Source organism: Lactuca serriola, chromosome 1 (assembly GCF_051521515.1).
Source record: "Lactuca serriola cultivar US96UC23 chromosome 1, Lser_US96UC23_V15, whole genome shotgun sequence".
NCBI classification, from domain to species: domain Eukaryota; kingdom Viridiplantae; phylum Streptophyta; class Magnoliopsida; order Asterales; family Asteraceae; genus Lactuca; species Lactuca serriola.
In genome coordinates this window covers 49,614,421-49,626,787 of record NC_136408.1, presented here as the reverse complement: position 1 = coordinate 49,626,787, position 12,367 = coordinate 49,614,421, and the positions used below count along the sequence as shown (strand labels likewise).

Sequence of the window (12,367 nt, the reverse complement as noted above, 5' to 3'; positions counted from 1 at the left end):
AAACCAACCCGAAATAGAAACCGATTTAGATCCGAACCGGCGATTTATACCAATTTGAGGATATGGGTCATTGGATCCAGTTTTGCAATCCGGTTTTGAATTCATTTTGGTCGTTCGAAGCTTTTTTTTTTTTTTCAAACTGTGAAATAGTTGTTTTGGTGCCCAAATACCATTTTCATCCCTCATTTGCTAGTAATAGTATAAATCGGTATAACATGTGTTGTAATCACACCACTCTAGAACACTATCTAATCTCTCAGAACATACTTGTGCTCACTACTGAATAGTTTTCTTTACCTGTCTTTACAAACAACAGAAATCAGAATATGGTTAATCACAATCTTCCCTTGGCATTGGAGCTTCCTCAAACAATTTAAAGGTTGTCTTCTTTAAGGAAGACGAAAATACGACCTTGAGAAACCACTTAAACTTGTATTGTAAGACGAGGAAATTTGGTTCAGAACAAGATAAAGGTATTATGTCAAATAAAGGCACTATTTGGAGTTACGATCAAAGTTTGGTTTAAGAAGGGAAGACAATATTCATGATTCGAGAAAATTTACCTTTCAAACGCTTTGAGTCTTCGCAAACCCATGATTGACAAAGCTCGTTCAAGAAACTCTTCAATCACATTATTGTAGCATAAGTTGTTCTAAATATATGGAAATTGATAAAAAAAAATGAAATGATTCCGCGTAACTATTCAATCACATTCTTGCTAGATCTGTATAGATTTCAAGCTTTTATTAAGTGAAAGTGGAACCGAATGCATCTACATAAGCAAGTGAACTATTATGACAAACAAACTACAAAGTGAAAGTGCTACATATCTACCAAACCTGCAACAGGAGTAGTCTTTTCAAAACAATACCAAGGAACCTGCCACTTCGCATCCTCAAGAACAGCGCCAACTTCGAATGTCATCACGTGTGCTGCTCTTCCTGCAACATCATATCCCAATTGTTCAAACCCTAACCCTAAGTCCCACAATTTCACCAAATAATGAATGAAATGAAAGAATCTGAAAGGGGGCGTATGTTACGTACCAGTGTAGAAGACCCAATGAACAGGTCGTCTAGTGACTACATCCTCGTAGTAAGTAATGAAATCGGCCTTCTCCCATACGTAACAGAGGAAGCCGTCGACTTGTCGTTGACCGACGTAGGTGGCACCGTCAAGCCAATTAGGGCGAAGAATTCCCACTTCCAGCTGAGCGGAGGAGCATTCGCGATTGGAATCGAGGGTATAGAAGAATGATGTACCGTTGTTCCATTCGAGGTCGTACTTGATGTTTCCGAGCTGATGTTGGATGATGTTAAAGTTACGGCCATTGGGCCAATCGTACCAAAGATCTATTAATTGAAGTTCGCCGGTGTAGTTCATGACCAGAAGTGAGTGGAATTGCTCCGGCCATGGCGTTGGCTTGGGTGGCTCCTCCCCCTCCCCCTTTGTCGATAATGCTGCAATGGTGGTTAATAGTAAGATTGTTACGAGTACCGGAACATGTGCAGCAGACGGAGAGGCCGAAGACATAGACATCGTCGTAAGTGCTTCCGCGTCTATCTTCAGTTATCTATTTTTGAGACAGGAGTTGGTGAGGCCGAGAGGCAGAGGATAGGGATAAGTATTTGGGCGAATAAAAAGTAAAAGTTGTATCACTTTTTTATTTTTATAAAGAAAAAAATTAAGTTAATCCTACTTTTACTTTCTTACCGATCGAGTTATCGTTTCCAATATTTTTTAAACTAAAAATTAGAACGTTTCCGAAAACAATCCATCAATTTCACATATGATATTTGAGAAATTGTCGATTTTATTTGAAAAAGTATTGATCATATTAACCAAAAACCAAATCAAAATCAAATTAACCGATCGAACCATTAATAAAAAAGTTGGTACGGTTTCTAATTTTTATTAACCAAGTACATATGGTTCGCTTATGGTCTTCATTTAAAATCAAATCACGAACCAATAATATTAATAAATATTTTTAATATAATAAAATATTAAATATATGATATGTAATTATATTCGGAACTAAAATTTTGAAATGTCATCATTTGGAGTTAGATATGGTACAATTTTCTATCAGATTAATATAGTTATATATTTTTTTATAACAATGAGTTTATGTTTTTTATTTTTATAGCAAATTAATCATTCGTTTTTTATAGCACTCTACTTTATGTTTTCACTTTTTATAGCAAATTATTTTTTATTTTTATGTTATTTTTTTACCATTATGATTAACCAATGTCAACAATTAACCATAATCATTAATTGACTAAATATGTTAATCAAAATCAATATTAACCGATATCTAATGACTTCTTAATGCATTTACCACTTATAATGGTTATGGTTCGGTTTTGGCTAATAACCGAACCAAACTACTCCATACACACCACTAATCATTTTGTTTGAAAACATTGTTGATCATTTCGTAAACAACATTTGCAGACTAGCAACTTTCACGCGTAAATGTCTTATTTTGACTATTTTATAGATGTTGTTTGAGAACCAACACATTCTTCTCCAATATGCTTAATAAGTATGATTATTTTTGGTACACAAATTTAATCTACTTCTAATTCTAGTTATGTCTTAGATAAGACTTGAACTTTGGACTTAAAGGAAGTAGGACAATATTTATTTTCAACCTACTAAATTATGCATCTTAAGAAAAGGAACTTATAATATCCTTTTCATAAAAACACCCCAACCATTCTCTTTACTATAATCAACATCCTCCACAACATCATTCACACATTTCACTGATACTATCATTCTCTTGTTATTTTACGAAAACCATCATACCCCTACATCCTTCTTCACTTTCTTCTTGAATTGAACACCACTAATATCCACCTTTGTTTAAAAATTTTAGATTAATTTATTGTTAGTGGCAGTGAATGGTAGCAAATGTGGTGATAGACGATGGTGTTTGTTGGTAGAGGTGTGATAGATGGTATTTATAGTAGAAAATTATTAGAACATAGTTTAAAGAAATGGTAAATTGCACTATTTGAAAAGCCTACGTCAATTTGTCCCCAAATCTACGTGAAAACTTGATCGCATAATACTGAAGATATTTTAAATCCTATAAAAAAGAATCTAATAACGAGAGTTTTAAAATGAAAATAAACTTGCCTAAAATTACTTTTGAGAGTTTCAAAATGAAATTGATTGTTGTTGAATGACATTGCATAAAATTATTTTGAGAGTTTTGAAATACCAAACACCCTCTTAACCCTAAACTCACAACACTTGCACTGCCTTTTCCTTCTATACTCGATCTTCTTTCTTCAAATCGTCGTCTTCGTCTTTGTCTCTTCAAACAAACAATTTTTTAGAGATGGTGAAGGTTCGGATGAACACGGCGGACGTGGCCGCCGAAGTCAAGTGCTTGCGTCAATTAATCGGGATGCGTTGTTCTAATGTCTATGACCTTTCTCCTAAGGTGAAAACCCTAAATATGCTAGATGTATCTTCTTCAAATTATTTCTTATGTGATTGTAACATAATCCTATAGTTGAAAGGAACTTATAAATATGATATCCAAGTTCAAGGTCGGGTCCTATATAACTGAATAAGGATCAGCTTTTGTCAATCGTCCATGGTGAACATATTGCCTCTTACTTGTCTCAATGGAGCTTAATGACATACTCTTTCAATTCCAAGCTAATAGTTTAACTTTTTGGTAGAAATTTTGATTTTTAAAGCTTCGACAAATCAGAACTATAATGATTTTTTTATTCGTTTCATAGTTCTAAGAGGATTGTAGTAAGAGGAAGAGGAGTTCTCAGGTCTTTTATCACTTAGGAGCTGTATGGTTATCAGTTTTTCACAGAAGTCTTCTGATTACACTTATAATGTGAACTTACCCATTGTTCCTACCTCCTATTGATCTGAAAGTCAAATTTTCCTCTGTTATATTTTGTAATTCAAAAAAATAAACAGGGCTAGCAATTGTTATGGGATTGGGTGTTGCTGCTCACATATACATATACATTCATATAGACACATCAGTAAAGAATTACCGCTTACATGTGTGATAAAATGCATGAGTAGCTTCTATTCTAATTTAGATCTTGAAGTAGCTATAATGGTTTCTGAAACCTTGGGTATTTTATGAATCATGGCTTGCAGACATATGTTTTCAAATTGATGAACAGCAGTGGAATTACTGAATCCGGAGAGAGTGAGAAGGTTTTGTTGCTGATGGAAAGCGGTGTACGTTTGCATACCACTGCATACCTTAGGTAATTTCCCATTAACAATGTAACCTTGAAGTTTATCATTATATGTTCATAAGTGTTTCACTTGGAAGAATGGCAAATCCTATATGTGATGCATCATTTCATGTTATAAAGCTAACTAAACATCCAGGATTAGTGTATAAACATCAGATCAGCTGCAAATGGATAAACATTTTATTAGATAACTGTCTCAACGTGTACAATGGATTTCTTTTCAGGGATAAAAGTAACACTCCTTCTGGCTTCACTCTCAAATTGCGAAAACACATCAGAACTAGAAGGCTTGAGGATGTACGCCAGCTTGGATATGATCGGGTAACTTTTGGTTAAAATCAGATTCTTCCTTTCTTTATTGATTCTTTAAATGTGTTTTAAGTTTCTAATTTAACTGTGTAAGCAGATAATTCTCTTTCAATTTGGGGTTGGTGCTAATGCTTACTATATTATATTGGAGCTATATGCACAAGGGAACATACTCCTCACTGATTCCGAATTCATGGTTTTGACTCTTCTGCGTTCACACAGGTTTAAATCTTGAATCTTTTTGTTAAATTTCAATAGTTTACATCATTACATTTACTTTTTGTGTGAAAAAATTACTAACACACTTGATTTAGGGATGATGATAAAGGATATGCAATCATGGCACGTCATCATTATCCAGTTGAAATCTGTAGAGTCTTTGAGCGGACAGATGGTGCAAAGTTACAGGCAACTCTTACATCTTTTAACAATCAAGAAAGTAATGATCAGGTGGAAGGTGGTGCAGGTGAAAAAGACGAACCTGCACCACAAAAGAAGGGTAACCGAAAGGCTGGGAAGTCAAATGATTCTAGTAAAAAGAAGGATGGGGCCCAAGCTAAACAGGCTACATTGAAGGTTGTTCTTGGGGATGCTTTGGGCTATGGTCCAGCACTATCAGAACATATTATATTAGATGCTGGTTTAACTCCAAACTTGAAAGTTTCAAAGGATTTGAAATTAGATGATGGTAGTATTCAGGCTCTTTCTGAAGGTGTTAAGAGGTTTGAAGATTGGCTGGAGGATGTTATATCAGGTACTAAAGTTCCAGAAGGTTACATCTTAATGCAACAGAAGAAAATGGTGAAGGATCAACCCCCTGTTGATTCATCTGCCACTGATCAGGTAACCTTTTTCCTTTAACCTTCTTTTGGTAATAAAAAACTTTTCTTCTTAGACTTGACATTTTTAATTTTCCTTTTGCAGATTTATGATGAGTTTTGCCCGTTGTTATTAAATCAATTTAAGTCAAGGGTGTCTGTAAGCTTTGAGACATTTGATGCTGCATTGGATGAATTCTATAGTAAAATTGAAAGCCAACGAGCTGAACAACAACAGCAAGCAAAAGAGAGTTCTGCAATGCAGAAACTTACAAAGATTAAAAATGATCAGGAAAACCGTGTGCAAGTTTTGAAGAAAGAAGTGGATCGATCTGTTACAATGGCAGAACTTATAGAATACAATTTGGAAGATGTGGATGCTGCTATTTTGGCTGTTAGAGTAGCTCTTGCAAATGGTATGAATTGGGATGATTTAACTCGAATGGTGAAAGAAGAGAAGAAATCTGGAAACCCTGTTGCGGGAATTATTGATAAGTTACATCTTGAAAGAAATTCCATGAGTTTGTTATTGAGTAATAATCTTGATGAAATGGATGATGATGAAATAACTCAACCCGTTGAAAAGGTATTTTATTTTGATATTTTGATATTTTGTAATGTTAATGATAGCTGTCTGAAATCTAGGCTAATTTTGTGAATTTATGTTTTTTTAAAAACTTTTAGGTGGAAATTGATATAGCACTTTCTGCACATGCAAATGCTCGAAGGTGGTATGAGCAAAAGAAGAAACAGGAGAGTAAACAAGAAAAGACACTTACAGCTCATGCAAAGGCTTTTAAGGCTGCTGAAAAGAAGACACGTCAGCAACTTTCTCAGGTTAGTTAGCATCATGTAATTTATAATAATCTTAAAAGTTTGCTTTTTTTTTTTTTCTTTGTATTAACTTTGGTTATGGTGAAATTATCAGGAAAAATCTGTTGCAGCAATTTCACATATACGAAAAGTGCACTGGTTTGAAAAGTTCAATTGGTTCATAAGCAGTGAGAATTATTTGATTATTAGTGGACGTGATGCTCAACAAAATGAAATGATAGTCAAACGTTACATGTCAAAAGGAGATTTGTGAGTACATATTTATTGTTTCTCTGCTATTTGTTGATAATTTTTTTATGCTGATTTTAATCATTTTGATGATGAAAAAACAGGTATGTCCATGCAGAACTACATGGAGCTTCTAGTACTGTGATTAAAAATCACAAACCTGATAACCCTGTACCCCCTCTCACAATAAATCAAGCAGGATCTTTCACAGTAAGTAACAACTAACAACTAACAAGCTATTAAATTTGGTATTTGGCATGTTCTTAAGAGGGTATTTTGGGAATTATGTATGATGTAGGTCTGCCATAGTCAAGCATGGAACTCAAAGATTGTTACTAGTGCATGGTGGGTATACCCTCACCAGGTCAGCAAAACAGCTCCTACTGGTGAATATCTTACAGTTGGTAGTTTCATGATTAGAGGGAAGAAAAACTTTCTTCCACCTCACCCTTTAATCATGGGATTTGGCATTCTATTCCGGTTGGATGAAACCTCACTGGGGTCTCATCTGAATGAGAGAAGAGTAAGGGGTGAAGAGGACGGAATCAATGATTCCGAAGACAGTGAGCCTTTCAAAGAGTTATCCGATTCCGGTTCCGAGAATGAAGCACCCGATTCGGAATATCCTGTGAACGTTTTCGATTTACCAACAGATAACCAAAAAATGACGGAGTTACCCTCGGAAGCCAGTTCCGTTCCTGAAATTACCACCTCTGATATCAATACTACCAATTCCCAAGAAATTTCTGTTCCTACTGTGTCCCCTGAACTTGAGGATCTTCTTGATAAAGCTCTGGAGCTTAAATCTGGTGCCACGTCAGCGAAAAAGTACGGGCTTCAAGCTTTAGAAATGGAGCCTGAAAATAGTAATCAAGAAGAGAAAAAAGGAACACTGAGGGAAAAAGCGTATGTTTCAAAAGCTGAAAGAAGAAAGCTGAAGAAAGGTCAAACACATAGTGAAGGTGAAGATGGTGGTCAAGTAAAAAAAGAAGTGGAAAAGAAAAAGGAAATTGTAAATCCTCCACAGAAAGAGAAAGATGTTCAGAATGTAAATGGTGGTGGGAAAGTGAGCCGAGGGCAAAAGGGTAAACTTAAAAAGATGAAAGAAAAATACGCGGATCAAGATGAAGAAGAAAGAAAAATCCGTATGGCTTTACTTGCGGTCAGTATTTCATGATTTTATTATTTGATAATTTAATAAAACTTTATAAAATCTTGAAACAATGATTTCATTTTACGATAAAAAAATAAATAATACTTGCAGTCTGCTGGAAAAGCTAAAGTGAATGAACAAGAGGCACAAACCGAAGAAGAGATAAATACAACTACAAGCAAAGAGTTGAAACCTTTAGACGGTAATAAATAGTCAATGAGCACAAATTACCAAAATACCCCTCGGATCATATTTGATTAAATGAGTGTTTGTTTGAATGGTTGCAGCAGGGAATGAAGATGCTCCAAAAAGATGTTATAAGTGTAAAAAAGTAGGACACCTGGCTAAAGACTGTAAGGAACATTCAGATGCAGTTGCTGCTGCAAATGGTAGGAATGGAGAAAATGAGACACTCAATGAAGCTGAGAAAATTGCAATGGAAGAAGATGATATAAAGGAGATTGGTGAAGATGAAAAAGAGAAACTAACAGATGTTGATTATCTCACAGGGATTCCTTTACCGAATGACATTCTTTTGTATGCTGTTCCTGTTTGTGCTCCTTATGCGGCTTTACAGTCATACAAATATCGTGTCAAGATTATCCCTGGAACAGCAAAGAAAGGAAAAGGTGAGTCTTGTGTTGTGGGTGGGTAATTTAGTAATTTGGTTTTGATTACTAATTTTGTTTTTTATTTTTTGTTGTAGCTGCGAAAATGGCGATGAATTTGTTTGGTCATATGCCGGAAGCGTCTCAAAGGGAGAAAGAGTTGATGAAGGCGTGCACGGATCCCGAGCTTGTGGCTGCTATTATTGGGAATGTTAAAGTTTCTGCTGCGGGGCTTAATCAACTGAAGCAGAAGCAAAAGAAAGGAAAGAAAGCTGCTAGCAAGCAAAATTAAGTTTTGTTTTTGTTTCTTTTTGATCATATATTGCTGTAAATGTGAAAGTAGAGTGTAAAGAAAGATGTGAAAGTAGTTTTGGGCAGATGATAACGTTTCAAATTGTTTTGAATGAGCGATCTTTTCTAGATTACAAGTTTATTTTTTGTATTTGAAAATCAAACTTATTTTCTTTTAGAGTGCAAGGAATGGGCTCGGCAAACACCGCCCCATTACCTCAACTCAGCAGATTCTTGTCATCCTTCTCTCCTCCATCAAAGCCTATCATGGGCTATTTTTAAATAATATTTTTTAATTAAAACCACTATAAGTACTTACTAAAATTTACCATTTTATATCACTCAAACATGTCTTCTTAAACTTCCTCTACAATTAAATTTGTCTTTCAGGGTATTTTTTATGGCGGTTTTGAATGAACAAACTTCTATTTCAACAATATATCGTCGAAGATTTGACGAGAGTGTCCATATTTTGATCTACATCATGACGCAAGAGGTATGCTAGGTTATAGTCCATTACAAAAATGCACAATTGCACTCCGTATGATAGCTTACATCATCCCACCCGATGGGTTAGATGAGAATTTTAGAATGTTTTCATTTGCCGCTAGAGAAAGTCTCTACAATTATATGTTCATCATACAAGTGTACATGGCTTTTCCAGAATGATAGGAAGTTTGGATTACATTGAATGGGAATGGGAAAAATGTCCGAATGCATATCGCAGTCGATACACACAAGGACATTATGTTTACTCAATGATCATATTTGAAGCAAAATGTGTGGATATGACATGTCTTCTTTGGTGCTCCCGGTTCGTTCAATGATATCAACGTTCTTAATATGTCACCAATATTCAACAACATATACAGTGGAACTAGATTCTTGATTTGAGGCGCATGGAACGATGTGTTTATTAAAACATTCTTATGCCACAATGATAATGAAAAAGGAAATAATTTTACGAAAGCTCAGGAAAGAGCAAAGAAAGATGTGGAATGAGCCTTAAAAACGTTGGTAGATTCTAAAAAACCTTGACGATTTTTGTTGATGAGGCTAAACTTTTAGAGTTTATGTATACATGTATTGTATTATGTAATATGATTTTAAAAGACAAATAATCAGCGATATGTGAGACAACCATTTATTTAAGATTGATGGGAAGAATACATGGCTAGAAGAGCGGCAATATTTAATGTGGAAGTTCATCACAATCTTCAAAACGACTTGATGGAACATATTTGGACTGTTGTTGACCACATTGACTTAAACCGTTGAACGTGGAACCCATAGAAGATTTGGAAGACTACTTTTCGGACGAAGACCTTACATATATTTTATTGGTCGAGTATTTTAAGTTTTTAATTGTTTTATGTATTTCTGTTATTTCAATTTAATGAAAATTACAACTTTTATCTAAATTTAGTTGTTAAAATAAATTAATTTAAAAGACTTTTAGGTGGCAGAAAAAACAATATGGCAAATGCGATATCAATCCCTCTGGCCTTATGATTAAAATATTATTGGCTTGTAGACAAAAAGAAAGAACCATTCAACAAGAGACTGTTCATATATGGGTGATCCAAGTGATGATATCTACATGTTTCTCTTCTTTGTATCCAATTCAATTTAGACAAATTATTATTATGTATTATTAAACAACAGAATTAACAACCTAAAACTACATTCACCAAACAAAACATAACATTTCTTTTGTGCTTTTATTTATCAATCTTCAGCTGCAGGAATTTCTTCACTAAAATCCAGACCTTCTGCAGGCAAATCTTCAGTCAGTGGACCTAATATACCATCCGCATTAAGTGTCAACCCACTCTGCAAACATACAAATAAAACAGTTAGTTCATTTAACACAAGGGTATTTCTGTCTTTTTGACACAAACTCCATAGAAGGTTATTTGGCATAATATAATACCTCAGGCTGGAACCTTAGCATGTCAGCACGAGCCATGGCTTCAGCTTGAGCAATTCTTTGCCTGAATGTCTGAGCCATCTCTTCTGCCTGTAACACAAGGGCATTTTAGACAAAATGACAAATTATGATGTACAATGTTCTCAAAAAATTTGAGCATAATAACATACCTTCTCAAAAACTAACTTGGGGTTACGAATCATGTCACCAGGTGTTGGCTCAAGTTTCTTTGTAGAAAGACTAACTCGCCCTCTCTCACGATCATGGCTTAATATCATCACCTACAAGAACCATATCCTTCATTACAAAATACAAATACAACCAATTTGAAAAACCACCCACTGAAAGATGATTAATTAATTGAACATATATATACCTTGAGGGTATCACCAGGTTGTAGAACAGTTGCAATGTCAGAGACACGATCATGGCTGATCTGACTCACATGGAGAAGCCCATTGATCCCACCAATATCAATGAAAGCACCATATGGTTTCAAGCTCTGAACTGTTCCAGTCACCACTGATCCAATTCCAAGTTGCGCCTGGCTATCAGCCATGGCCTTGCGGTTGCTCAGAACAAGTCTCGATTGTTCTTCATCTACTTCCACAAACTTTAACGGAAGATATTTCTCAAGAAGATCCTCTGCACTTGATTTCTGGAAAAAAAAATCTATGAATCTGGCTGGATGTGGTAGAAATGGAGTCGAACTAGGTTGCATTGAAGGAAACTAACCGAGGATATTTGTGAGAATGGAACGAATCCACGGAGTCCTTCAACAATGGCGACAATTCCACCTTTATTTGCCCCGACAACCTTCAATTTTTCGAGATGAATAAGAAGATGAAATAGATATAAGCAGATGTTATCATATGATTTCTCTATGATTACTTACCTTACCAGTAAGTACAACGTCTTCAGCTTGAAGCTGTCTGCATCGCTCCCATGCCAAATCATACTGAATTTGGCGTAAACTCAAAATCAAACTATCGTCGTGTTCATTTTCACCAATGATAACAAATTCCTCACGCAAGCCAGGGACTATGCCTGCTTCTTCTACATGCTTGATTCCATGAATGCACGCTTCCCTAATCGGTAAGAATGCTGATGATTTTGCTGTCACGTCCACAAGTGCGCCATTGGCATCTACATTGAAAACAGTTCCTTTCACCTACGACAGAGGAGTGATCAATAACTTAAGCCTAAGTAGAATTAAGGTTCAAATTCAGTTAATAACTCTCCGTTTGGGGGGAGTAACATTGGGGATCTCACAAGTACCTTGGTGCCGATTTCAGAATTGTAATCATATTTCTCGATGGCGGAGTGAAAATCATCAACGGTGAAGGCGACACCTTCGTATGGCGACGTGCGACACCGCTCGTAAGCCTCTTCGAACATCTCTTTGAGTTTCATTCTCTCTCTCGTCTGTGCGTTTGATACAGCAACAGCAGCTTTGGTTGTAAAGATTCTCTTCACCGGTTGAGTGTTGCTGGACGAGGGTTTTCTTGATAGACGTGTATTCGAGAGAGATGGACACCTCAATCCACCAATCTGCTGCGCCAAGGACGCCATTGTTATCTATGTGTGAGAGATGAGAGACGTAGAAATTGTTCTTGCGAGTCGATTGTTGTGGGGAGATAAGGTGCGAAGGGGGAGAAGATTTAGGCCAAGAACATGTGTAACTTCAATGAAAACTTCACTTTTTTCACTATTCCTATCAACATTTTTATTTATACCCTTACTATTATTAAGTTCTCATTTTATTTTAAAGATCATTGTTTTATATCTTCTTCTTTTTCTTTAATAAAAAAAATCGATTTGAGAGGATAATATCTTATATTCTTGAAACGAAGATATATGGGTTGTGGTTTACAAGTCAGTTGTGCATTGATAATACGTAAACGCACAAATAACTTGATGTTATAAAACGTATTAGTGTGCAT

The 12,367-nt window shown here is 35.5% G+C and overlaps 3 protein-coding genes across 4 annotated transcripts; 1 reads left to right on the top strand and 2 right to left on the bottom strand.

Moving 5' to 3' along the window:
- Nucleotides 1–729: 729 nt before the first annotated feature.
- Nucleotides 730–1,632, bottom strand: LOC145087754 (uncharacterized protein At4g14100-like). Its single transcript, XM_079025817.1, has 2 exons — nt 1,047–1,632; nt 730–941 (listed from the first exon to the last, which is right to left on the bottom strand). Exons 1-2 carry the CDS (start codon nt 1,537–1,539, stop codon nt 823–825), a joined length of 612 nt encoding a protein of 203 aa, XP_078881943.1. The 5' UTR covers nt 1,540–1,632; the 3' UTR covers nt 730–822.
- A 1,588-nt stretch (nt 1,633–3,220) lies between these two features.
- EMB1441 (zinc knuckle (CCHC-type) family protein) lies at nt 3,221–8,645 on the top strand. Of its 2 annotated transcripts, none has more exons than XM_079025804.1 (13): nt 3,221–3,460; nt 4,150–4,262; nt 4,478–4,574; nt 4,660–4,784; nt 4,877–5,405; nt 5,487–5,966; nt 6,065–6,217; nt 6,309–6,463; nt 6,547–6,652; nt 6,741–7,604; nt 7,707–7,797; nt 7,886–8,224; nt 8,302–8,645. In XM_079025804.1, the coding sequence occupies exons 1-13, from the start codon at nt 3,356–3,358 to the stop codon at nt 8,493–8,495; spliced, it is 3,351 nt and encodes a 1,116-aa protein (XP_078881930.1). In that variant the 5' UTR covers nt 3,221–3,355; the 3' UTR covers nt 8,496–8,645. The 2 variants fall into 2 exon arrangements, with proteins under 2 accessions (XP_078881930.1, XP_078881923.1); XM_079025797.1 differs by having other exon boundaries at nt 3,222–3,460; nt 7,883–8,224.
- A 1,394-nt stretch (nt 8,646–10,039) lies between these two features.
- Nucleotides 10,040–12,124, bottom strand: LOC145087737 (small ribosomal subunit protein bS1c-like). The gene is made up of 7 exons (XM_079025783.1): nt 11,703–12,124; nt 11,320–11,595; nt 11,160–11,240; nt 10,801–11,082; nt 10,595–10,705; nt 10,428–10,514; nt 10,040–10,327 (listed from the first exon to the last, which is right to left on the bottom strand). Exons 1-7 carry the CDS (start codon nt 11,994–11,996, stop codon nt 10,223–10,225), a joined length of 1,236 nt encoding a protein of 411 aa, XP_078881909.1. The 5' UTR covers nt 11,997–12,124; the 3' UTR covers nt 10,040–10,222.
- Nucleotides 12,125–12,367: the final 243 nt, after the last annotated feature.